This window comes from Drosophila mauritiana, chromosome 2L (genome assembly GCF_004382145.1).
Source record: "Drosophila mauritiana strain mau12 chromosome 2L, ASM438214v1, whole genome shotgun sequence".
Lineage (NCBI taxonomy): Eukaryota > Metazoa > Arthropoda > Insecta > Diptera > Drosophilidae > Drosophila > Drosophila mauritiana.
The window spans coordinates 7,993,124-8,019,738 of record NC_046667.1 but is presented as its reverse complement, the minus strand read 5'-3'; the positions used below and the strand labels follow the sequence as shown (position 1 = coordinate 8,019,738).

The 26,615-nt window shown below is 42.8% G+C and overlaps 1 protein-coding gene across 7 annotated transcripts; it reads right to left on the bottom strand.

The window, feature by feature from the left end:
• Positions 1 to 146: 146 nt before the first annotated feature.
• Positions 147 to 26,615, bottom strand: LOC117140481 (piezo-type mechanosensitive ion channel component). Of its 7 annotated transcripts, none has more exons than XM_033303474.1 (30): positions 26,187 to 26,615; positions 16,695 to 16,888; positions 16,351 to 16,615; positions 15,982 to 16,289; positions 15,648 to 15,774; positions 15,445 to 15,564; positions 15,215 to 15,377; positions 13,882 to 13,938; positions 13,127 to 13,360; positions 12,864 to 13,061; positions 12,248 to 12,807; positions 11,559 to 12,177; positions 11,004 to 11,496; positions 10,140 to 10,944; positions 9,926 to 10,083; positions 7,886 to 7,951; positions 7,481 to 7,626; positions 6,383 to 6,805; positions 6,234 to 6,310; positions 5,565 to 5,813; positions 5,099 to 5,134; positions 4,686 to 4,838; positions 3,740 to 3,878; positions 3,321 to 3,682; positions 3,114 to 3,260; positions 2,914 to 3,058; positions 1,915 to 2,848; positions 1,340 to 1,847; positions 1,138 to 1,279; positions 147 to 1,083 (listed from the first exon to the last, which is right to left on the bottom strand). In XM_033303474.1, the coding sequence occupies exons 2-30, from the start codon at positions 16,756 to 16,758 to the stop codon at positions 886 to 888; spliced, it is 7,896 nt and encodes a 2,631-aa protein (XP_033159365.1). In that variant the 5' UTR covers positions 16,759 to 16,888; positions 26,187 to 26,615; the 3' UTR covers positions 147 to 885. The 7 variants fall into 7 exon arrangements, with proteins under 7 accessions (XP_033159365.1, XP_033159442.1, XP_033159846.1 ...); XM_033303551.1 differs by having other exon boundaries at positions 6,383 to 6,757; XM_033303955.1 differs by lacking the exons at positions 7,886 to 7,951; positions 13,882 to 13,938 and adding exons at positions 8,619 to 8,886; positions 9,100 to 9,764.

Below are 26,615 nucleotides of genomic sequence, written 5' to 3'. Positions count from 1 at the left end.
ATTATTTTTACATTTATCATTTTAGTTTCGTTTTGCTATATAAAAAAGAACATACCGAGCTAGTTGGCGTTTACTAATTTTAAGAGATTGCTAAAGGGAGAAATTTCCATTCGAAGCCAACGCACTGTATATTATTTAATTTTTTCATTTTGATATGAATTTGCCTAGAAAGGAGTCGTTTAAGCAAATGATATTTGCGTTCAATACAAAAATATGTCAAGTGATATGCCTAAAACTAAAGTCAACGCTCTATATATGCAATATGTATCGATTTAGTTATATAGTAAACAGTATAACATAGACGTAATATCTTCAATCAGTTGTAAAGGGCACAATTAGGCAAACAGCATAGAAATGTATGCGAATCGAAGCAATGGCTAATTTTACATGATATTGTTTTTGTTGTATAAATATAAAACATTTATTATTTAATCGCTATTTTTACTTAATAACTCGGATGCTTTAGGTTAGTTATTATATTTACGGTTTCTGTAAAATGCTAAATTCCCTGAATATGAGTTTTCATCATTATTATTAGTATTTTCGCACTTAATCTTCAATTTTTACACTTATTTAGAAGTAACTTAAATAAATTATTTCCTTGATTAGGCAATTACAATTCACTATTATTTGCAATTGTTCGTATTAACAAACATCAACACTTTTCGCTTAGTTACTAAATACACAGTTTTACACATGGGCAGTACTTTTGACAAAAAATCGAACGACTGTATAAATGGGTGATGCGTACTTTTGTGTTTCGATTTGTGTTCTCTTTCTCCTTATAAAAACGTTTAAAAAAGACTATGAAACCTACGATAACGCAATACGTACTAAATACGTAAACAAACTCTACTTTAGTTAAGCGATTGGATTAGGCCTATGTTATTGCGGTTGCTGTGGCTGCAGTTGCTCCGGCCGGCGCACGCTCATTCGACTGGGAATCGAGTCGGTGTCGCCATCATCGTCCACGTATTCCTCCTTGGGACGGGTCCACTTGATTAGCGTTTCGGGCGATCGGTATAGGAAGAGTAATTTGGCAAACAGGTCCTCTTCCAGAGCGAATTCCAATGCCTCCCGTACCTGGAAAACGCAAAGAGGTCATCGAGGGCTCAAAACAAATATTGTTTGATTTACCAGATAAATGTCCAGACAGAGTTGCAGCACTCTATCAACATAGGGCAGATCTTCAAACATGATCTTTCTGTTTTGCCCGCCAATGAAGGACTTCATAAAGCGCGAGGCCAATAACACAAAGGTGGTGTACAGACCAATGATGCTACAGAAGTAAATGGAATAATTTATATATGAATTTTTAAGAATTCATTTTGCCACTTACCCTCCCGCTGTGAGGAAGCTGAACGTGGATGGGAACTTTTTATCGTTGAACGTGTACATAACAATTCCTGAAGTGCAGTTGCTGTATGCAAACTTCGATAGAGTTTCGTTGTAGAAGGTATCGTTGCAATAGTCCCGAATCTCCCACCACAACCCATTGGTCTCGTTATCTCGATGCATTTTGATAACCAACGGTCGATAGTCGTAGTGTTTTGGGCTCAAAACACTTACCACCGCAGCGTCGCCCGAATTGAGAACCTTGATAAACTTGGGTATCATACCGGGTATCACCACCACTTCTTCAACTTCCGGAGTGGTACCATTTGTGGTCCCATTGCTGTGAATTGGCTCCACATCGTGGGTTTCGCTTAGCATATGAATGAGTGCTGCTCGTCCCTCAAATGACTCGTCCAGCGATATGGCATGCTCGTCACCCACATTTTCCTTTAGCCCCTTCGCAGGAGCCTTTCGGGTGAGGGAATAGGAAAACCGGGCCTTCAGTGTGTGATCTAAAATAAAAAGAAGGAGGTTCATCAATGGTACTTGAATAACAATGATCGAATAACAATATCATACTGTTTCTCAAATCATTTAGTAGTCGCTGCCTATCCGGCGGTGCTATATTCCATAGAGATGGTGAATTGCCAGCTAGTCTAACCGCCGCTACATCCGTTGCATCATAACCAGCAATAAACGTCAAAGCCTGTTTCTCCTTTATGTATGCGTTAGTCATCTGAGAGTACATCTCAGGATTGATCTCGAAGATACTGTCGTAGTTGTTCGTTGTGTAGATGGGATCATAGGGTCCAATTCGTATTGATAGCGACACATGGAAGGGCACATTCGAGGTGCCCACCGCGTTGCCAAGAGCAAACAGACACAGTGGTCCCCAAATGCAAATCACTATCAGCAGGACGACGGTGCCACCCATTATCAGCTTGGAAAGTGAGGCTTTCTTCTGAGCTCTCATGGCCGGAAAATCAGTCTCTGACTGCCGGGTGCAGCGGATAAGATATATATTCGAGAAAATGTCCTCCATCTTCAGCCAGTCGAAGATGGTCATGGTGCTGTCAATGCACACCCAATCTAATATGGTTCGCAGCTCGTACAGGAATGGAATCTGCATGTACACCTTGAAGGCAATCATATTGACCATCGAGAATCCCTTTGTGAAGAAGTTGCCCAGAATGCGCTTGGGGTAACCGGATTTAATTTGATACGAGCTGAGCAGCATGTAAAAGCACTTGATAACGTAGAATATTATTGGAGGTGCGAGGGAGTTGAAAGTGCGTTCCGTAACTGCAGGCACAACGAAGAACATCCAGATGTGTATACCGATAACCGAGAAGAAGTGGAAGATGATCTTGTTCACCAGGGCTTTACGCAGATACAAAGCGCGATCAATGACGATGAGCAGGAACTGAACCAGTAGCATAATCAGGAATGGTATGGGCACTTTGTTTTCCGCAAGATATGTCTGCACACCTTCATCACTTTCCGTTTGCTGAGTCTAAAAGCAGAAAATATAATGAATATAATCTCTGGAAGTTTATAAATTATATAAATTGAACTCACTCCAAATGCAGTGAAGCCAAAAAGAAGCACAAAGAAGTTCACAAAATCGCAGAGGAACATCAGAGCGTATACATCTGTGGCTAGACGGGATTTGTGGACCAAACTGAAGAAGAATTTGTACAGCGATGATGTGTACTTGGTGCGCCTGAATTAAAAACGATTATTTTTATTAAGAATTTCTTTGTCAGTCCTTTACTTACTCTAGCTGATTGATGCCCGTCTTGCTGAACTCTGGCGATCCTGGCAATGAAGCCTGGCTCACTTGGAGACTCAGCTTCTGAGCAGCATCATCGTTTAGCTGGCGGGAATCCGGTTGGGATAGGTTGTCGCTATCGTCGCGTTCATCACTAAAATAAGAGCAAAGGTTAAATAAAGTGGTCTGTTTTTGAAGATATTCTACAACTTACATGCTAGCGGTGGGTTTGGTGAACTGGTTATCCGTGTCCTTGTAGCCCGATTTCCACAGGCCTTGTGATTTAAGCAGATAGCGATGCAGGAATAGAACCAGCAATAGGATCAGGTCGTAAATCGCATAGTGTGCCTTGTTCTCAACGCCGAATATTTTGGCAGGTGTCAGCGGCTGATTGGGCAGTTGGTGGTAATTGGACCAGATCAGCTTAAACTGGAAGATGCACTTGATCAGCACGATGGCCTGGGTGTAGGCAATCAGCGTGACCCAGAAGGTTTTAGTGGGACGAGGCAGAGACAGTGTACCCCACAAAAAGACCATGATGGGCAGCGGTAGCGAAATGAGACTGGCATTGACCACCTAGAAATGAAAATGATATCAAATAAATTCGCAGGGCATATGCATTCAATTTCTTACCTGATTGATGAACACCACAATGTAGCAGATGAGATCCGTGTTGGCCAACAGGGCATACCACGAGGAGATCAGCACCTCGACAATGATGTGATGATCTCTCTGGGCGAAGTTCTCCTCCTCCAGATTGAATTCGCCCGCGCTGGAAGATCGTCGGAACAATATTAGTTAATGGATGATAATCCCTATGCACATTCGTGGAATCTATCAACTTCACATGCTGGGTGCCGTTTTTGTTTTTGAAATGTGTGCGCTGCATGCTCCACAGTCTACATGCGAGTGCATCGTGTGGAACTCGGGTGGAACACAAAAATTGTTTTAAACTAGGATAAATCGAAGCCAGACAACGGTACATACTAGCAAAGAACGCATAGAGATAGATTTAAATCATAGCAGCGAATACAACTTAGTGGAGAGGCAGAGATACAGATACAAATACAGAAATAGATGCAGTTACAGTTACCAAAAGATACAGAGGGAAGAGACAGAGTCGTGATAGATTTTAAAGTAGTCATGGGTCTGGGCGATGATCATGGTCATGAGGATGGGCATGAGCTTAAAAGATAGATATGAAGATATAGAGTTGGGTGGGTCGATTTATACTGCACTGGAATGTTAGACTTCATTTGTAGTTTTACCTTTAATTGTAAATTAGTTTTCTTTTTGTAAAATATTGATATATATTTTATCGCACGCTGAGCATATTCTAATTCTTATATCTTTTTAACTTTACTTTAATCAAAAATTAGTAAGAACTGGTTACTTTTTATCAAAAGCTTTGTAAGCTTGTAAGCCCTGGTTTTAAATTCTCGTAAAATCGACCCGCCTGTGAAGAAAGAGTTTTAGAGCGTTACGAGCACAAACCGAAAGACACCAACACATGAATAGGCACATCAATAGGCTAGGGGGTAAGTGGGCTATACGCATAGTTAGTGGGCGGGACCAGTACCTGTCCACCTGCTCGTAGGACCAGTGTTTGCTCAAGGATCCTGAGCCACCGCCGCTGTGGTGATTATGGTAATAGTGTGCACCGCGCTCGACAGATGGCGCTTTAATACGGATCTCAGGCAGGCCACAATCCGATTTTCGACTGAGCATCGTGCTATATATACGAGTTATACATATTTGATACAGCGCATGGATGGGGGCAACAGAAATGGAGAATGGAGTGAAATGGAAAATAGGTGTCACAATGCAGTTTAGATGACGATCACATATATGTATATAGATATAGAGAAAATTGCTCAAGTATTCGGAGATCTTAGTAGAGTCTTAGAGAGCAGACACTTTGATGTGTGGTTAGTTGAGTTTTTACTGATCTCGATTTAGATATAGATTGGTAGTATGGTTCGATCTACTTACCCCTTGGCTGGCGGCGATGAATTGATTGATTGTTTTCTAACAAAACAAAAATTGATTCGGATGATCGAAATGCGCGCAGAAAAATGTAAAATGTAAGAAAAATAAATTAGTAAGGATCTGTTTTTGTTCATTCTCGAAATTTCGTCTTTGACATATACATAATCGCATGGAATTAATCTCTACTCTAATGAAATGAGGGACAATTCATTATTTTCTAATTTTGAAAAGAACATGTAAGTGCGGGTGAAACAAAATGTGCGGATTGGATTCAGAAAAACTGAAGATTGATTAAGTATATTTGCTCATTTCATTTTGATTGTGTTTGAGTCGTATTATTAAGCTAAATATTTGCATTTTACTTGAAAAATCGAATTTTGCAACTGGTCTAGTAGAATAGAAGATATGATCATAACGCTTTTGGAATCCCCGCATTTAAAACAACGATTTTCGTGAGGTTTTGGGTTACCTATGGGCGACTCCATCCACGGTATCTACAGGCAGTTCGATGATTTCTTCGGCAGCGCGAATATGCTGATGCTGTTGCTGTGGTGTACTGGTTGTAGTTGGTTGCAGTGGTTCTGGTGGTGATAGCGGTGTGGTTGTCGTGTTCGTGTTCAGTGTGGTGCTGGTGGGGTCTGAGTGCTCGTTGGCATTCGGTGGTGCGATCACCACCCGCCGCGGGGTGGATGAGGAGGCGGGCGGGTCACTTTCATCGCTTTCATCGCAACAGCAGCAACAGCAACATCAATCGATCGATCGGGTATCAACAACAACATGGTGGCACAAATGATGGAGGTGAGGTGGTGAAACGTTTTGGCAGGTGTGTCGTTGGTTTCGAGAGTAGTAGTATGTTGTGGAAGCAGGTACAGAGTTTCAAACACACGGAACACAAAAGTAAAACGGATATGCAAATAAAAAAAGAAGAAAAAGAATACGAAATAAATAATTGAATAGAAACCGAACATAACTATTAACAAACTTAAATACAAAGAAATTGAACGGTTCGTAACGCGACCAGAACACGCTACTCTACGACGTTCGGGGGTTTCCAGTTTCCAAAAATCAAAACTTAATTCAAAATTTTAACGCAAGCGGCGCACACTGGAGCTGGATTCCAGAATCGCTTTCTAAATACCTCTCGAGATTGGACTTGAGGAAGTGAAACATGGCAGCGGCACTGGACAGCCCCAGGCGGTTCAACGAACTGGACTCCTGTAATGGGAAGCAAAATCGGAATTTTAGTCACAAGTACCATACTGCATAGATAGGATTGATTTAACCCACCTTCAGGGTCTTCTTTTCGCCGGCCAGGATGCGATTCACAAAGCGATAGTTGCGCGAGAAGCGGTTCAGTCTTATGGTCAGCGTGACCAAGAAGCCCTCGAGCAGTCTGATAATGGGATTGGTATCAAAGTCCTCATCCGAATCCTTGGCCGTCACCTCTCCGCTGTCCACTTCCATTTTGGACTTGCTATCGGAGGTCTCCTTGGAGGTTTGCTCACGTCCTAGGCCAGTCGAGGGTGGTGGAATCACGGGCAGATCACCCACATCCCTAGTGGGCGCTGGACTAGCCGAACTGGAAGCCGTCGCCGCATCGCGCTCCTTGGAAATACCCTTGCTGGTGGAGGGAAACTCGCCTGGCGGTGCATCCTTCGACTTCTGTGGGTTCAAATAAATATAGCGAGTTAGACCACTGGCTGGTAATAGCTGTAAGAAAGACATTTACACGATATTAACGAAAAACCAAGCTTATACAATATGCAGATACAAGAAATCGTTTGTAGTTTTTATATGTTTTTGTTTTTTGTACAGTATTTTAAGGTGAGTGCGCCCAACTGCTGGTCGGCAGCTTGATATTGCGGGCGCAGTTGAAAAACTTGAGCTCGTGAGCAAAATATGTGAAATCAACGGGAGGTGCGCCAATTAAAGACAAGATATGCAGGTAGCTCTGCTCCATAGACTCACAACCTCGAGCAGCGTCTGGCTGCGACGACCAAAGTCGAGCGGTTCGGACAGCGTCGAGGTTCGCATGCCCAGGTCGCACTCAATGGTATCGTCGTCCTCATCGTTGTCGCTGGTCAGGCCAAGATCGGGCCCAATCTTCTCCTTCTCGTCGTCCAACTTCAGGAGAATGCGAGAGCCGGGCTCTGAGGCGTAGGAACGCTCACGCATATAGAAGTGGCGACGATACTCGGCATCATTCAGATCCTTCCACACCTTCGATCACAAGTCGGGGCAATATTTGATTTTGAGTTTTGTTTTTTTTTTGGGGGTTGGAATTTACAAGAATTTAAGTACGGTTCGAAAGTCATGGGGGCAAGTATGGCATGCAGCATGGCCTAAACTCAGAGGAATCCCAACTAGAAATATGCGGAAACTCACATCGTAGAGGGTCTTGCGTCGCTGCATCTTCATTTCGCTCTCGGTGATGTTCTCCTCCTCGAGGAAGTCGATCTCGTCGTGTATCAAGTCGAGCTCAAACTTATCGTCCATCTCCTCGAACATGTAGTAGTCACCAGCACGGGTAGCTGCAGGGAATATCGAGAACAACATTATTACACAGGGCTCCAACGAAGTGTTGCAGTTATGGATGGTGTTTAACAACATTCAGATAGGTATTAGTAAATAGTTGCTAGGAGTAGTAGTAGGCTTTTCTTTATGCATTCAATTTACAGAGCAGCGCACACAGAATTTCATGCAGTTAATCGGGTAGAGATTATATATATGTACATGGCATGGGACAGCTTAGATAGCGAACAAATGAGGCACAACAAACAAAAACTTTACCATGTGGATGTAATTTAATTTCCTTCCTTCTGCGTACTGTTGGTGCAGGAAGTGGATAACCATGTTCTAAAAAATAATCAAGTAAAAAATAATCAAAAATAAAACGTTGAAAAACGAACAGAATTTAGACATTTGGCTGTAATTGAAATCAAGATGGAACATAATCTAACAACGGCTAGCCGATGCTTTAAATGTTGTAAATTGTATATTTCTGAACTGATATCCAATCCAAGGCATTCAATATGCTTATAGACAGTAGAAATATATAACCAGATTCCATATCCGTTTTTAAGGAAATAAAATAAATATTTAGAAAAAGTATTATATTATAAAAAGCATTGAGAAAAATTTGGAAGAGTTTCATCCATGCAGATCAAAAATCTTAATTTACAACACAAGTGAACCCCCTGAAGCTTAAGAAACTGATTCTAGCAATCACATTTAGATCGATGAAGAGATTTATAATACACTTGTAGCAGCGCTCAGGAGTTCTGATTGCGCACTTAACCATTAACCCAAATGGAAGTAGTTGGGAGCTAAGTAATCTAGTTTAGTGTTATTTACAGGCCAGACTCATGGAGGCAGTTTCTTGGGGTCTGCTACACAGGACCCCAATCGGTTTTATTGAAGATTAAAGATCACGCACATAGAACAAATGGTTTTTCTGTACAGAGTTTCGTTAAAATTGAGCAAAATTATCATTAGAATTTGAGAGTAATGATTCATCCAATACATGGTCCATGCAGCAGAGCAGGCTCGTAGAAGGCGCACATCAGCGACTCCATATAGGAGCTCGTACCCACGGGTCCCCAGCTATGTGGTCTCTGTGCGGATCGCAGAGCGGCCTCGTCCCTAGCTCCGGATAAGTTGCTGGACAACCGCTTGCGCTGCGATTGCGACTGGCTGGCTTCATCCAAGGAGTAACTGGCATTACCCATGCTCTGGTGTCGGCGGTGGAGCGACTTGTGCCGCATGGTAACCACCTCCTCTTTATCCGCCGACTGTTTGGCAAGTGGGATAAATGAGTGAGCGATTGTTTTCTCCTGGGATGCAAACCGAACACACTTTTCAACCTTACCACTTATAAGTATTATAACATAATTCTGTTAGTTTTTCAATTTCTAAATTAATTAATTAATTAATAAATCAAATCAACACTTTAATCTAAATAACACAATATGAACGGTTTGCATCCCACACTTTCCACTTTTTACCATTTGCTTTTTCATGGGCGATCGTTTGATGGATACAGTTTCGTTCCAGGAAACAGCGGCATTGGTTGACGACTGGCGGCGATGTTCTCGTCGAAGATTTGGAGTCAGATTGGAGGACAGCACAGAGCTGGCTGCACTGGAAGCCATGGCTGTGGCATAAGCAGCCAACGGAGGAGCCAGGCACTGCATCCCAACAGGAGGACTTAGCTCATTAGGAGCCAATCCCAAAGAGATCCTTTTGGGTTCCAAAAATCCCTCGGTCAGGAGAGTAGACAACGCATCCGTACTCGGCGTGGTTGGCTTCGAGGGCTCTGGGCTTTTGAAAACACATTCCTTCGATTGAGAGCCAAGATGCTTCTTAGGCATTGCCACAGTTGTTTCCTCCTCGCTGACCGACTGCACATCCACATAGTCCGTAATCTCCTCACACGGCATCACATTGATTTCCGGTTCAATAATCACGGCAGCGTCTGCGCTGTCCACGCTTTCCACGCTGCCTCCACTGCTGGAGAGGATCGAAGCTCTGGCTGGCGATGAAGTGCCTGAGGTGGCGGAGCTATGCTCATCTGGGGTCAGATAGCCAGATCCCTGACAAGAGGTGAAGCTGCTATTGTGGGCCAAAGGCGCCACATCGGACATGGCGTGCTCTGAGGGCGTGCGTCGCCCTTCACGAAGCCAAAGATTAATGTAAGACACACACGCGACAATTTCCAACGATCAAAATACAAAAGGGGAAATTGCAAAAAACGCGACGAGAAGTTCGAGCTCCAAAAAATTACAGAAAGGGGAGGAAAAAACCCCTGGAAGTGATGGTGCAAGCACTTACCGTCGAAGTGGGTTTGTTTGTCCAAGGGGCGAAGCATCTTCTGCTGCGTGGCTCGGATGCGCTCCATCTTTCGCTTGATCTTATGTAGCACCTGCTTTTCATGGTCGTGACGATGGGCTATCTGCTTATGTCGTAAGCTCTCAATGATGTCGGCTCCTCTGTGATAAAAATTGTTCAATCAATTGATAGAATGACTAGAGATTTAAAAACCCACCTTGAGGCCAGGATGTTATTTGCTTTGGTGTCCGTTATGATGTGACAGAAGTAGTGTGACTTGAAGATGCGAAGCTGGAAGATGATGAAGGCGAAGCATATCGTGTCCCACAGGAGGACCACCTGGTGGGTGATCTTAGGACATTCGCCTGGCTTAAGCGCCAATTCAGCCTCATCGGGCAGCATTATTTGCTCTGTAAGCACATTGCTTGTACAGGTGATGCCGAGCATGTGCACCAGCCAGCAGCAGTCTTTCGTCAGTTGGGTCATGAACAAACAGCCGGCCATTTGGAAGGACGTCTTGATGAGTATGTTGGCCACATTGAATGCCAACAGCCACTTCCAGCGAAAGATGATGGTGTGTATGGGACGCAGATAGAAATCCGATCCCTGCCATAGGAAGATAAACGCTCCAATCAGATAACCCAGTGCCAGCAGATCCGCAATATTGGTGCCGGCCAAGAATACAACTGCCAGAGTAAACCAGTAGAAGCCGCACAGCACTCCGTTCTTGAGGATGTCCGAGTAGTTCCGTATGTACGAGCAAAAGTCGTGGGTGGGATTGTCGAAGGGAACGCGACCTAGCTGAGCAATATCCGCGATCACACTGCGATTGCTGCCACCCGGATAGTCGTCGTTACTGGCATAACGCTGTTCGATGCAGAAGATACTCTTCTGGCGGTTCAGAATGACCAAGACAATGAAGTCGAAGATCAGCTTCGGTACGTGGTTGAAGTGCAGGGCTCCTGGCAGCATCGTCCACCGTTGTATGCCCTCGCCGAAGGGACCTTCATCCCAGGGAAACACTGCAAAGCATAAAAAAAAGTTATAAAACTGCATTTATATTGTTTGATTCATATCATACCTAGGCATGAGCTCGGCGGCAGTCCTACCAGCACTATATACTGTGTCAGTATGGAGATGGCAAAGAATGCCTGAAAAACGCCCCATATTTTGGCGCACTGCGATCTCCGCAGAAGCAAAAGCACCACCAGCCACAGCGCATAGACTACGGCCACAATATCCTGACGATATGTGATGGTGGAGACCAGCGCGATTAGCGATATCTCAATGCCGAATTTGTAGAAGCCAAAGTTGAGGAGATACTTGACCAGCCCCACCAGATCCTTCTCAGCATCAGCTCGAATAATATTGGGGAACAGCAGCTTGGTGGGTGGAGCATTCAGTGCTCCGATCTTGACGCGCATTTGAAGCTGCCGCAAACTGATCACTGCGTGCATGGTCACAATAACCATGTAGATGATGTAGGTGCGCAACAGGCTCATCAGTCCGCCAGTTACCTTGTCAGCCTTGGTGAGGCCAATCCACTCCGCATTGTTGGCAGTCCGGTTGTCAGACTGCGAAATATGATTAAGATTAAAATATAATGAGCTTTCTCAATGGGATAACATTCACTTACACAAACCACGTTGTGCTGCGAGTGACTCAGGTACTCGATCTGGTAGATCATCTTTGACAGAACTATGACGGTGACAATGAACGAGATGAGGCGGCTGATCACCACCTGGACGGCCTTCCGCGAGGTGGCGCCCAGCACACAGAAACCCACAAAGATAATGTGCAGTACGCAGACTTCGCTGACACTGCACACGAAGGCTGCGATATACACAGCCTTCATGATGTGCAGCTCCAGGAAGCGCCAGAAGACATCCTTGAAGTTCTTGAAGATGTACTCCGACTTGTTCTTGATCTTACGGAACGATATGCGCACCAAGTCTCGCACAGATGTCTCGAAATCGGTGGTGGCTCCTGGCGCAGCCTCCGCCGATGGACCCTGGGATCTACGCAGAGAACCGGCGCTGCCACGTCGCTTCGATGGCGCCGATTCCAAGGCAGTTGTCTCCGTGGGTTTCTGCTGTGCCGATCCGCCAGCCAACGGCTGCTGTTGCAATGATGCAATGAAGCGCTTGTGGAAGTAGTGCACTTGGATGACGGTCAGGATCACAATTATCGTTGGTGAGACCAAATGGAGGAACAGATCCTTGGTCTGATAGCGCTTAAGGCCGATGTCCTTTTGCCTAAAAAACAAACATTTTGGTTTTATTGAACATGGTCTACTTAAAGATATTAGTTTAGAAAACAACTTACAAAGTCGCGGACACATTGAGATAGTCGCTCCAGTACTTGTCGAACTTATCGAATTGATATGTGTAGATCAATATAAGTATGGACATGGCATAGAAGATCAGAAACAGCCAGAAGCCGTACATGATCTTAACCCACGCCTTGGACGACGATTGAAAGACTAGCAAGAAGAATAGGAACAGGGCCATGTAGCAGATGCGGAAGCCGGTCATGTTCTCGCCAGTGATGGCGCAAAGGAAGATAACCAGCACGAGTAGCCAGATCCACAGGCGCACCAGTAGATTCTTGATCACATCGCCGGCCTTCTTTAGGAACTTTGAGGTCTTCTTGCCATCGTTGATGAGGTAGCTGGAGCCAGCCGATCCCACAGTGATCTGCAGTGGGGCAATGATGTCCGCCAGAGTGCTGTCTCTTCGGCGATCGCGCTTCTCCTTGAAGAACTGTCGGGACGTCACCCAAAACATTAGCACAAACGCTGTCTTCACGATCAGCGGCACACATGGACGCATTTGGTTCTCGATGGGTCGTTCGAAGCCAATTTGTTGCAGGTTAATGCCCGCAGTCTGCAAATACTTCAGTTAATTAAATTTAATTCGTAACTTAAGTGTCGCAGTCTTACGGGAACGCTCGTGGGCAGCTCTTCGTTGTTGAGATCCATGCCATATATGTATTGGGCAATCAAAAGGGCCTCAGCATACAAGACTATAAAGGGACTGGACCGCATCATGGCCTTCCTCTGGTTGGGAATCATCCACAGCACGTTGGCCCACAGCAACAGGACAAAAGTCAGCCAACTGTGATACACTATGGACCAGGCCTATCAAGAGATTGAATGTTTGAAAAACTGTACCATAACTTAAAGATATATGTGCACTGACTTACCATCATAAGAATGTTGGTGAATATATAGCTGTTCTGATATATGAATCCTCCCACGCTGACGAATCCATACGATATTTGATCCAGTATGGATGTGGTGGTGTTCTCCTGTTCCGATCGCTGCTCCATCGAGTCCAGCTGAATGTCGTTGCCCCGCTGGGTGACACTGGGCGTCACCGAGGATCCACTTTCCAGCGGTTGGGGTGTGCGTGCCTTTCGCGTGCTTTGCCGCACCAACTATGGATTCAGATATGTTTTTATTAGCTCAGATATTGGGTTTAACAGGACAGACATTAAGAAGAGAGATCAGCTTACTAAACAAGATATGTACAGACAAAGAGTTCTAAAGTTCTAGGGCACTACGGGTGTTGATGGCGATAGTTAACTATCCGGGTGAGAGTTGCAAACTATTTTTTATCGCTTTTGCGGTGCTCTATGACCCAGAACACATACATACAGACACACTGGCGCAGTTTAGTTAGTACAATGTTTAGTTTATAGTATGGGTTAGAATATCCCTTGATATCGGGGAAAATACTACGGCAATTAGTACTACAGATCGCTAGAGATGTTAGATTTAGACGAGTACAGTTTAACATAGACAAATGGCAGACGTTAGGAAAGCTTAATCCAAATGATACATAGAGAGACAGAGGCAGAGATAGAGATAGGCTAGAACTAGTCTAATGATTAGGCTTTGGGGTTAGGCTGGGAGAAAGATACACGCTATTGGCGCAAAGTGGAGTTAGTTTACGTACAGGCGTCGTCTCAGTCGGTTCATTCAACGTTGCACGCTGATCTCGGCGCAAAGAAACCTAAAGCGGAAGTAATAAAAGAGAGAGCATAAACAAAAATCAAAAGAAAAACAAACATACAAAAAGGAAAATGGCAGGAAAATCGCAAAGAAAAAGAAAATAGTGGTCAGACTTCAGCAAAAGCGCACACAAATCGGATAAATTTCGGCGCAGATTTGGGGTTAAACATTAAGGCACAGACGAACATTTAGTTGGGTTTTAGTTGCGGCCACTAATTGTGTATAGTGTTTGTCCTAGTTCTAATCCTGATACTAAATTCTTTATCCCCGCAATATTAATTTAAATTTAAAGACTGTAATTGTATTTAGAACCAAAAAAATTAACCTATTAGTGCATTTGAAAATGAAGTATGCAAATAAAAACATTCAAGCCGAGATATGTTTTCCATAAAGTTTTTGTAATGGATTATACTTTTCAGGTCATCTAGGTAAGCCGGCTTATCGGGAATTTTCTGTGTCCTCATTCTACAACACCCATTCCAATTCATTGTGCCCCCAAAATCCCCAGAAATATTCAACATTCACACGCTGAATGGAGATCAAAACAGAAACCCTGGCCCAATCCACTCGCTCGCTTACACTCAAGCGCTGATTGCGGATTGCAGTGGAGGAGGTGGCGTTGGTGGTGGTCGTGGTGGTGGTAATGGTCGCTCCACCTCCGCCAGGATTCGACCCATCCCGACGACCCCGCGATGTCTGCGAGGTGAGCAGCGATAGCTGGCGGTTGACCTTGTTGCCGGTGGTGTTGTTGATGCTGCTGCTATTGCAATCTAGTTGCTGCCCAAATGCGGTGGCGGGCTTGGGCTCCAGCTAAGGAGTTCGGTGTTCCGGTGTTCGTGGATTTGGATGTTTAGGTGTTCGGTGTGGTGTGTTAGTGACAATTGGTTTTTTGTTAGGTGTTAGGAGTGTTTATCATGTTTTCGTTTAGGCGTGCAGAGATTTTTGTGTTAAAAGATTTGAAATTGAAGTGGTTTATCCGGATGCGTATGGCAGCATTGGAAGAGCAGAAATTGAGAGCAGATAAAACTATATCCCAGTGTTGGCCAGATTTTTAAGAAGAATGAAAGCGATTTAGTTCCATCCTGAACGTTTATTGAAATGTATTCAATAGAATTAGTAAATATTTCTAATTAAACCCGCTTTCAGCCTTGTTAAATGAATCCTGTTGTTTAATATCATAATCTGTGTTAGTTGCTCTAAATCAGTCTAAACCAGAGTAAGACCTGTTCCGTCATTGGAAGACCTTTGGATTCAATTTTCCCACAATTGAAACTTACCCGTGGCTTAATGAGATGCTTGGTGGTCAGGGCCAGTGCGAAGTAGGCAAAGAACAACGCAAAGGGATTGAGGTACGAGTCCAGGGATAGCTTATTATTGTACAGAAAGACTCGTATATCCGGCGAGCAGTAGGATTCAATAAGCGGTTCCAGTCCAATCAACCTGATGGGCAGAGAAAGATGATAGTCTGATGATTTCCCGGCACTTCTTCCACCCCTCCTCTACTTACCGGGCCGTCAGGGTGGTATGATTGAGGTGGCTCTGCATCCATGGCGTCTGGTAGGATACAATGGACAGGGAGTGCAGCACGAGGACGACCATCACGCAGCGCAGCAACAAAGCGAAGCCCCTGCAACAAAAAAAAAGGTGCGAGAATACAAAGGGAAAAGTGAGTAGGATGTCCGGAATTGATGGCGTTGATGGGACACGCACCGTTGCAGCGTCTGGCATGTTGCCCAGTAGGTGCCGGCCAGCAGGAAAATGAGAAAGTAAAATCCGCCGGGCACCGAGGGACGCAGCACGGCCGCAAAGAACAGCGTGGCCAGGCAGAACAGAGGAGCTGTCGATGGAAGCGATTCATTAAATTTGATTGAAAAACATTCGTTTGGGGGGAGCCCATGAATTCCCCGAGGATGTTGTCTGAAAAACTTCTGAAAAATGTGGTAGACTAATTCTTGACACATAGCATATAAAACAAGGTCTGTATGCTAATTATCCCTATAATGTTACGTTTCAAGTGGGTTCACCATAAGTAGTTCCTACTTACATATCTTGACCAAGCCCTCAAAGTGAATATGCTGGCTGATCATGGACACTCGTTTCCTCAGCTGCTGCTGCTGTTGCTGCAGTGGAGTGGTGACCGTGGCCTGTTGCACATCTCCTCCATTGGCATCTGCGCCAGATGGCTGAGAAGATGTCTGGGCGTTTTCCGCCTGGCCATCGACCACTTCACCGTTCTCCAACTGCTCGGCGCCGACGGGCTGAGAGGCCACTCGCTTCACCGTGAGATACGAACCCAGGGAGGTGGCGAAAACCAGCACCTCAGGCACCAACCATTCGATGATGGCAAATGGCCTACAAAATATATAGTATTAATAAACCGGCAAAGGCACCACGTGATCGTCAAACCACCCACTGTAGATCAATAAAGCTCACAAAGCCAATGTGACGCAGCAGACGCTCACTGAACGAGCAGTTGTAGATGGGCAGCGTGAGGCTGACCGCCAGAATCTGGAGCGTTATGTGACCCAAGAGGACCAGCGTGCTCAGCGTCAGCAGGATGATGAAGAAGGCAGTCACAGATCCTTTGAAGTTGCGTCGCGTGGCCAGCGGGACAAAGGGCGACACAAAGAACATCAGAAGGTACACAAAGGATATGCCCACTGGTCGCATCAGGGCAGCTAAATTTATAAGAAAATCGGTAATGTATTAATTGTATGTAACAATTTGAATTCTTTTACTAGAAATCGAACTACTCACCGAGTACCAGGACCGCTGGCACCACGATGCGCTGGAGCACCATGCACGCATAGCTGAAGACCATTTTGATGGATGCCTCCGGCGCCGATCTCCTCCAGATGCGTATCCGGACTCAGACTCCGACTCCAACGCAGTAGCATTCATAAAAGCCTCAGCTTCGAGAGCAATTTGTTGTCACAAGCGGCGCAGAGCAGCTGAAAGATGAAGAAAAGAACAAATTGCAATTGAGATTCAGTCCAAATATTTTACGGATATAAACTTTGACACAATTTTAATTAACACTGCGAGGAAAGCAAATAAAATCCAGCCAAAGCTCAGGAGAAGGCGTGGCAGTCGGTAGTCGCACGCTATCCTGAATTGGGTGGGGTTAGTTTCAATTTTCCGCTTTTCACATTTTCCAGTTGCGAAAGTAGCAAGAGGAGTGGCCACGCAGCTCAAGCTTATGGGAGTCGAGACTAGCAGACGAGGGGAGTCATCCATATTAGCTTGTGTAATTGACATTCAATGGCACATAATGTGGCATTTATTCGAATACGGTTTAAACTAATGGTGCAGAAACTGTCGAGTCCAAGAATGAAAGAAAGAAAGCCATTCGGAATGCCAAAGGATAATGGCGAAGGAGCATATCCAAACGTTTGAATTAGCTAATAAATTCAATTTTCAAAGAAGTTAGCTCGAGAAAGTTGATACCTTTATTTATTGAATTAATAGGCTTGATTATTTAGAACATTATAAAGCTACAGAATTTCATTAGAATTATATTTCTTTATCATTTATATGTTCGAAAGCTTTCCATAATTTGAAACAATATTTTGTTTTGCTTATCTGAAATATTTTTAAAAGAACCTATATATACAGCATTATTTTCTAATATTTTTTTCTATTTCATTTGCACAAAAGATAAAGAAATTCGGAATTCACTTAAAGTGTTTCTTTATCACTAAAAATGTTGTAGTTTCATTGAACTCGTTTCTTTGGCTAATTTACAGATCCACTCAAGTCACATATAACATATAATAGAGAAAAAACACCATGAATTCCTGACCTAATGCCTCACATGCACAGTGAAACAAACTACAAATGCAAATAAAAAAATAAGCAAAAAAAGAGCAACAAAACTGCTAATTTCAGTGAATGGCGAAAAAAGATCAACAGCCATGACGTAATTTGGCATGTTCAAAACTTTTAATTCCTCACTTTTGGCTGGTTTAATAAGAACAACAAGGCGGCAAACAAAGAAAGCAACAAAGAGTGCGAAATCGCGGGGAAAAGAGACGCCACCCACGCCTCCAACGCAAGTATATCCGACATAATGTCAGCTAATAAGAGAGAGGCAGGCGAGGTTCTGGGGCAGTTGAGCCACCGAGACGACAAACCTCAAGTGGTGCCACACCTAACCCCACAATCACCCACAACCACCCACGACCACCTTCTTCCCCACCATCCCACCGCCCTTGGGCAAACAAACAGATTCAGCTAGACGGGAAAAAAAACGAATGATAGAACCACAACAACGAGCCGGTTTGCCCCCAAATGGCGATAAAAAGCAGTGGTAGGCATATGAAAACAAAAAAAGGCACTCTACTGTTTTAACAAAATAAATGCGGGCTCTTGGGGCTAGGGGGGGTAAAGGGGGAGGCGGCGGCAGACCGGGGGATATTCTCTGTCTGAGCAGATGTCTAATGGCACAATAATGCTGATGGAAATGCGACTGTCTATATGGATGTTTAATACACAGACTAGGCAATGAGAATGGCTATTTCAGATACAAGCAAGATAGTTTTTAAGAGTAGTGTGCTATTAAAGTTCAAAATAAATATAATTAAATGCTTAAAATACAGCTTATGTACTTCGATGAATTCGTGTTTTTCTTCGCTACTGTTCCTTTATTTTTTACAATTTTTAACCCATTGTTAAAACCCATAAGTTACGCATGATGTTGGTTTTATAATTCGATCATTACATAAAGACAAAGTAATCTCATAATCGGAGCTCTTTTCCACTTCCAACGGCGGAAAGGGAGCGACACGTCTCCATCGTTCCATCAAAATCGAATGGCACACGTGTTGCTTCTATGCTTTGGGGTCCTGATTATGGGCCTGCACAGGCATTCCAAGGCACACACCCCCCTTTTTGGGGAACCCTAACTCCCCATTCCCCCCCACACACACACAATGACAATGAATATGAAATGTTTAACCCACGTGCTATTCGCAACTAATTCATTTGCCATGCACGCATCGCTGATTGCTGAGCTGCTGCTGCTGTTTGTGATTATATTATAAGCATTATAATGTATATGAATACGCAGATACTCAGATACTCAGCTACTCAGATACATAGATACTCAGACACCCAGATATCTATATGCCAATCGAGGTGCCAGCTGCTGTCCGCAATCATGGGGTTAGCCAGCTTTTTGCTTTGGCCCATTTCGATTATTTCGATTTCTGCTACTGTTTCGATTTGATTTCCATTTCCATTCCGATCGAAATGTTTATTGTCTTTCGATTTCGAGCATAAGTAGCATTCTCATGTGGTGTGTGCTTTCATTGGGTTAACTTGGCACATCAATGTCGCTATTGAGATTCCCAATGTTGCCCTTGTTTGATATGTTCAATGCAGATGAAATGCATGTTTTGGCACTTGAAAACAAACATTAACATTTGTTTAGAACGAAAAGCAGGCAGCTGCTGGCAAAATGTCCCAGAGGTCGGGCCATGTGGCGTATACGTGATTTTAATGTATTTCTTCGAAATAAATCATTGTTAAATGTTCAAATTGCCAATAAATTTGCAAGCATGTGTACTTTTAGTTTGTTGTCCAAAGAATTATTTCGCTTGCATTCATAATTATTTGTGTTATGAATAATAGCATGGAAATATATTGTGCTTATCATTGAAATGCTTTAGAATCACATATTTTGAATGCGTGCGGTTTCACTATCTGGTCTTGGTCAGAAAATGGAGCTTTAAGTCCCTGGCACAATACCCATTTCAACTCTCTCGAAGTTTCGGAATAACCAAGATGAAGCGCTTTATCTTAAGCCGCTTACATGCATAACGAAATTGAGCTGCAAGGGACGAGCTCAATTGCCAGACTGCCATCATCTCGCACTCAGATCGACCTTCATCCTCGTCTTGGTGCCCCTAGAAACCCCCTGGCATTCATTAGAGCAGCTTCATTGCCAAGTCCCCCAGTCACTTGAACTTTGTCTGGGCGGCAACTCTTGCAATAATATTTGCAATTCCATTTACCCAAGTGCACTGGCGAAACGGAAAAGTCGGAAAAGCGTTGACAAAGTCAACTAATCTCTGTCCAGTTAGTCTGTATTCCTTGTCTCCCTTGCCGCGTGTCTGTGGCCCATTAATTTACCATTAATTACGAATGTCCAGCGAGTGGCATGGGCTTTTCTTTTTTCTTTTTTATTTTTGCTGCCCACTTTCAACTTGCTCTATTTTTAGTGGAGGTTTAGTTCTTTTCTAGAACCTCGTAATCCAAGAATTATTGCACTGGCTTGGATACCTCTGCCAGCTGCAATTGTCGCTAGAAACCCATTGATGTCACACTACTTTTGATTCTAGTTCCTGTTTTAGAACGACGATGACGTCACCTTGTGTGAAAATTGACAATACTACTCCGCAAATTGTTAACCCCTTGTTGCCACGTGGGTTCGGTTGCTTTAAAAGAAGTAACTATCCGCGAATCAAAGCATAATTACTTAATAGCACGCAATGCTCATTCCGAAAAGTGGGAGTAGCGAAAATAATGAACCAACTTCAGTTGACATTCTTGGTGTGCGTTTGAAAAGCAAGCTTGCCCATAAAAACAGAGAACTTCGCATGCCATTTTATTTTACAATCAGTTGAAAAGTAAGAAAGGTTCTCTATTTGAGTTGTTAAGTTCTTCTAAAGTGAAAAGTCGTAGGGTAATGTGGTTTTAATTACATAATGAATGTAAGAACTCAGTTAATAGGAAATAAAGTCACATTAATATGTTTCAAAAAAGTAATGCTCTGAAATTGAACACAATTTTATTTGACCAACAGCAATATATATTTCATTACAAGCCACAAACCAAAACAATTATCATTCGAATATCAGTTCAGCCCGCATTAATCAACAACAAGGGTTAATTGAATCACACAATTTCTGGTTAATGTGTGATAAATCCGAATGGAATCGTAAACTTCACATGCAACGGCAGCCATGTCATTGCATCTGGCGAAGATTTGGGTCACTTGCAGCACTTTCCTCGCTCTTTTATGCAGCGGTTAAGGGTTTGGGGCAGCTCCTACAATTACGTGTACGTAAATTTCACAAGGGAAATTAATTTCAAAGTGGTTGCGACCCCACACACACACAAGCGCACACACATTTAACTTGTTTTTGTGTGTGCGGCGCTGGGCAGAAAGAGTGAGCTAATGGGCCGACAAGCTGTGGCCAACGCCTTCGTTTCACTCAAAGTGACAGCAGCTGGCCAGGGAGGAGCAGGAGGCGCAGGAGGAGACATGGGGGCGGTCTAACCAAAATGCATATTCTGGTCTTGGCCTACATTTATCTTGGCGAGCGAGCCCCCTCCGCCGTTTCCACCGTGGAATAAACTCTGGGCATGTCTATAAATACAAGTGCATTTAATTTTTAAACAGGCGCATCTATTTCTACTTTTAATAGGATTGTCTTTATTAGCACAACTAGGAAGTTTGTTGAATGAATATAAGAATCTTGACTTTTAGTTTATGAATTACATTCTTACTGAATGATAACTACCAGTTAACCAGCATAAATTGAGTAGTTAATATTTAGGCTAATCAGTGAAAGTGCTACTATAATCCCTACGTTTTGCGACTTTGTCCCACTGTAAACTGCACCAGCTGTGCACAAGAGCATCGGCGACAAAGTGGCAGGGGCATGTGGGCGATGCGGCCTGTGGATTCTTCATAGTGTGCAAATATCATAAAATGTGCAGCGCGCACATCTCTCTGTTTGACCTGTCAGAGCATATTCCACATCCGCCATGTGTGCCGTGTGTTTGAAGCAAGGGCAAGAAGCAAGTTGGCATAGCTCCTGCCTTGTTGTCCATTAACAAACAATTTGGCTGATGCATTCGGGCAAAGGAGCAGGCAGGAGCAGCTAGTTTCGCCTCCCGTTTTTTATGATTCACTTTGTTTTTTATACCTTTGCCCTTTTTTTTAATCTATTTGAAAGGCCAAAGCCCGCTGAGCACGTACATGTGTGCAATTGCTCCGCCCAGAAAATTGTCGCGTTCCGCTAACGCGACATTAATAGTGACAAATGTGGCGAAATGGTAATGGACTGGACATCCTCCTTACCACTTTCCATTTCATTTGGTCCGCCATAAAAGTATTTTTTGTTCGTTTTATGACAGTCACTTTTGCCTTTCTCTTGCTAATTTCGTTGCCATTTGACCCCTGCTTAAAATATGAACAGGAGGATTCTCAGTGCTAAATGCCATGCTCTCCTCATTCATCATCATATATCAACGAAATAGTTGCTACGACCTTCGTTCCATTGCCCAATCCCTCAGAGAAGACACGCAACAGTTTTTTCCAGACACATTTCTTTTGCAAATTGGAAACGGGAGTGCGGGCTAGGCTGTCAAATGAGTGTCGTCCTGACGGGCGGTCCTTCGGATTACGACCTGACATTAACATGCTTCCAAATAGTTGACTCAACTCGACCCGAGGGATACACATAGTTGAGTCAACAGGTTTTGGCCCTGAAACGGGGCACAATTTATTCAAATGAAGGTGGGGCTTGTCAAATGACACACAAAGTTATCTAACAACTCGATTAAAAAGTTTTATGTTAGTCGAAGTTTATTTAAGGCTAAGGGTTGCCTAAAATCTATACTAAAAATACTATTAAATTAAATATAAAATTATGTGCTTTTCAGGCAGAAGTTTGTGAAAGTAAGAACTTTTTGTTTGAAGCTATCAATGCGCAAAGATTCCTGGTGATAGTTAGCATCGAACTAATTTTCTTAAGCTATTTAAATGATTTGCTTACACTCTAAACAAGATGCCGTCGAAGGAGAAAAATATTCTTTATATATAAATTCCCGGCTGGCAGTGAAGCATGTCCACAACCATCCACGCGCATCATTGCACACTTTGTAAAGGGGGAATTCAAGATCGAAGGCCAAGACAACAAATTGTAGGGAACCATAATTGAGAAGAAAACTCAATGAAAATTGTAAACTCAGACTCAGTAGGTTTCTCACGGCCATCGAAACAGTGCGAAAAATCGGCAACAATAACATTCACGCATGAGAAGTCAACCAGCTAGGATTATCTACATATATATACTCGATATGCTCAGAACTATCTGAATAAGTATTTTCGCCCGTGCAAACTTATATTTATTTTATTTTCCGATTGCTGGCCGCACACCCACAATGCCACGATAAGATACATAGATGTATATTATTTCTGATAGAAACTGACTGCGATAAAACTAAAATTTAATTAACGCATTTAGAAGCGCTGACAGCTTAGCAAATGTGGAATCGAAGGAAATTCTCACATGAAATGTAAAATATGTTCTTGGTATGCGTTGAAAGCGCTGAAATAAAGCTAAATCTAGAAACGAGTTCTATGTGCGGGACCGGCAGATGACTAAATTTCAAACCAGACTCACAGACAGAATGAGACTTTTGTTTTATTGTAAATAGATACGCGCTTATGTATAGGTTGTGTTTGGGGGTATGTACATATATATAGATATATACCACTGTGGTTCCGTGTGCGATGACGCAACAGCGCATAAAATGTTAAGGAATTCGTTTTCTTTATTTTAGTTTTCTTGCTCGCCTCTGGCGGCAGCATTTTGTTGAAGTATTTCGGTTCAAAAAAGGCCACAACAAGGCAAAGGCCAAGAGCAGGTAGGAAAATACAGAGGAAACCATAACAGCTGCTGCCCTTCGCCTCCTTTAAATGCATCCTATTTACCTGTAGGTGTTCTGGCCAGAAAACCGAAAATGTGGGCAAGTCACTGGGAATAAGACAGCACATAGGCCAAGTCATGTCTTTGGTGTGGTTGACCAAAAGTACAACTATTAGTTTAAGAGAGGGAAAGACAAATATTTAACTAGTTCAATAAGAAAATCCTAATTGTAAAGGGGCTAACGATTAAAGCTTTCTAATTTAAAAATTGTATCTATTCAAGCTCACCTTTTTGAATATATCGATTCGAATGTAAATTCATTTAACCCATATGTTTATTCCTAATTTTGGGTGGGTTTTTTACACATGCAGGTTGCATAGATGCAAAAATCGAACAAATATGTTAAAGGTCCCAGCGAACACAAAAGAAAAATCGCAGTGGCATCATCGAGAGACAAACAAAACAAGCTGCAAAAATAACTGCAGCTGTTGCAGTTTTATAAATGTGGATACCCAAAAACATACTCCTTCGGCTCATCCACCGCCATCCAAAAGGGCTGGCTACCTATCCAATCAGCACACATATAGTATAGATATACTATATAATATATAGCTGGGGTTAGATGTGAACGGTCTGTTGTCGCTCGGTTGGTTGGTTTGGTTGGCTTTCCACAATAAAAGTGAAATTTGCTCGTGCCAAATTCTGTTCGATGGTGGGTGGGTGTTCGGTGGTAACGACTTTTAGCCACTGACACTGAAACATTTCGTGAAGAACTTTCCGAGGTTGCACATAAACTAATTGCAACATAAACTAATTGCAACAACATTTCCGTTCGTCTAACAACGAAGAAGCAATCAAAAAAAGGTACTTTGATAAATGAAATGAGAACTAAAGATAGAGATTATTTTTCGTCCCTTTTTTTGGCCATTAATCAATGTGGCTGTAGGCCTGCTCAATGCATTGTAGTTTAATGACTTGATTTGTGTACATCTCAGAGTTCTCCTCATTAAGTTATACCCCAAACATTTTTCTGCAACCAACTCAAAGGCGATTGGCCGCAAATCAAAACATCACATTGTTTAAAGATCTATAAAAATTTTAATTTTGCTAAGCAAAACAAAAGAACAAACGCCGAAATCAAAGTTCAAAATCATTGATCTGATCAGAAATCAAACATAAAGAGGCAATTATGAAAGCAATTGAGTAAATAGGTAATTTTTTAAAAATATTCATGAAGTCATCAGCAGCTTCTGGAATTAGTGTTTCATTGAGAAAGCAAACACCAAATACATTCAGATTCCAAAGCTGATGATAATGCCACTGGTCTAGACTGGCGATAGTCGTGTCTCCCACCCAACGAAATGCGTCATTTATTGATTGCAAATAAATATCTGGGAGCGCAACAAGCGACAACAAAGCCAAAACCGCATCGGATGCAATGCCTCATTCAAAAATGAGTCAAAACGAAATATTTAAATGTATTTCAAAGCATGAGGTAACATTTCCGTTTGTCAAATACAAATGAGACCCACAAAGATAATAATAATATGTTGCAAAGAAATCTAAATCATTACTATCAACTCAAACATGCATTTAATGTGTATGCATTTGTTTGATTTTAACGATTATTTTTAACGCAGTCATGTGCTGCCGGCTTCAAATTGAAGTGTGTAAATAATAAACAAACACCTTGATTTACATACATATGTATGTATGTACATTTGTACATTGCCCCAAACAACAAACAGCAGTGCCATGTGCTCAAAACCCAAGACTGATAAGACTGAAGCCCAGTTTTTAAACCCCAACCAAGAATGCAACTGCGGTCAAAATACTAGAAACATTAAATGTTTAAAAATATTTAATTTTTTACGAAATTAAACTAATGCTTGGATGAGCAAAAAGGGACATCCGGTCGGTTGAAAACTTCAGTATATATATTTTTGTATTAATATTTTGTTTCCCACTCCCGTCTCATTTATGATTATCACTCGCTTTTTAAGCGTTCATCCATGACCATGAGTAATCTGACCGTTAAGCTAATGGGTCAACTTCTAGTGGCGTTATCGCCGCACTTCAAAAGGAAATACTTGTTAAATGAAAGGGGTTCACTACCGAAACGGCAGAGAAATGTAAATAAATGAAAGTTATTTGCGCTGATTTGACGCTTTTCCGTGCCTGCGCTAATTCCTCAAACTAATTGACACAGAAACGGATTTAAAAAACTTGCAGTACACGATAATGAAATTAAAAATAGATCAACAGCTGAAAATACACGGTGTGCGAGCGAGATGGCGCGATCGAGCGATGGAAAGTCAAACAAAAGCCAGCGGGGCAGAAAGAGATGGAGAGGGGGAAGTGAGAAGTGAGAAAAACACAAAGAACTAGAACACGGGAAATCAGAATGGGAAATCAAATGCGTTTGGTTTTCTTGTTTGCCTGCTCTTCACACTTGTTATTTGTGAATCTCGAATTTGTTTGGCGAGTCGAGAGACCTTCAGCTTTTTAGCGCCCTTTTTATCGAGTTGCTAGGCATTCGGAGTCGAGCAAAACAGAGAAAATATGGCCAAGTTCCACGGTGTCTTACCACATTTGCATAAGCTCTGCGAACGGCGACCACAACAAAAACGAAAGCGAACGATTTTTACCGATTTATCACCAGGAACACACTTTTAACCATACACTTTCTCTATTTGAACAAACTTTTTAGATCTTTTCGATCACTTTTGCCCACTTTTCACCACTCCTTTTCTGTCGGTGCAAATTATTTGGTAAGAACTTCAGTGCATTTGTTATTGTTTCGTTTCGGCTTCGATTTTTACAGGCGCTGCGTTGTGTTTGCGCGAATCCGCGTATTGCACCGATTTTGGTTGCGAACTGCGTATATATCGGAGTATCCGTATCCGTGTGCTTAGCATTAACCGAAAATATCGTTAATGTAACATTTTCTCCCGGCAATTTGTGCACTTTTTGTTACTTTTAGCGGAGCACCGGACGCACAACCAGCGCGGATGAA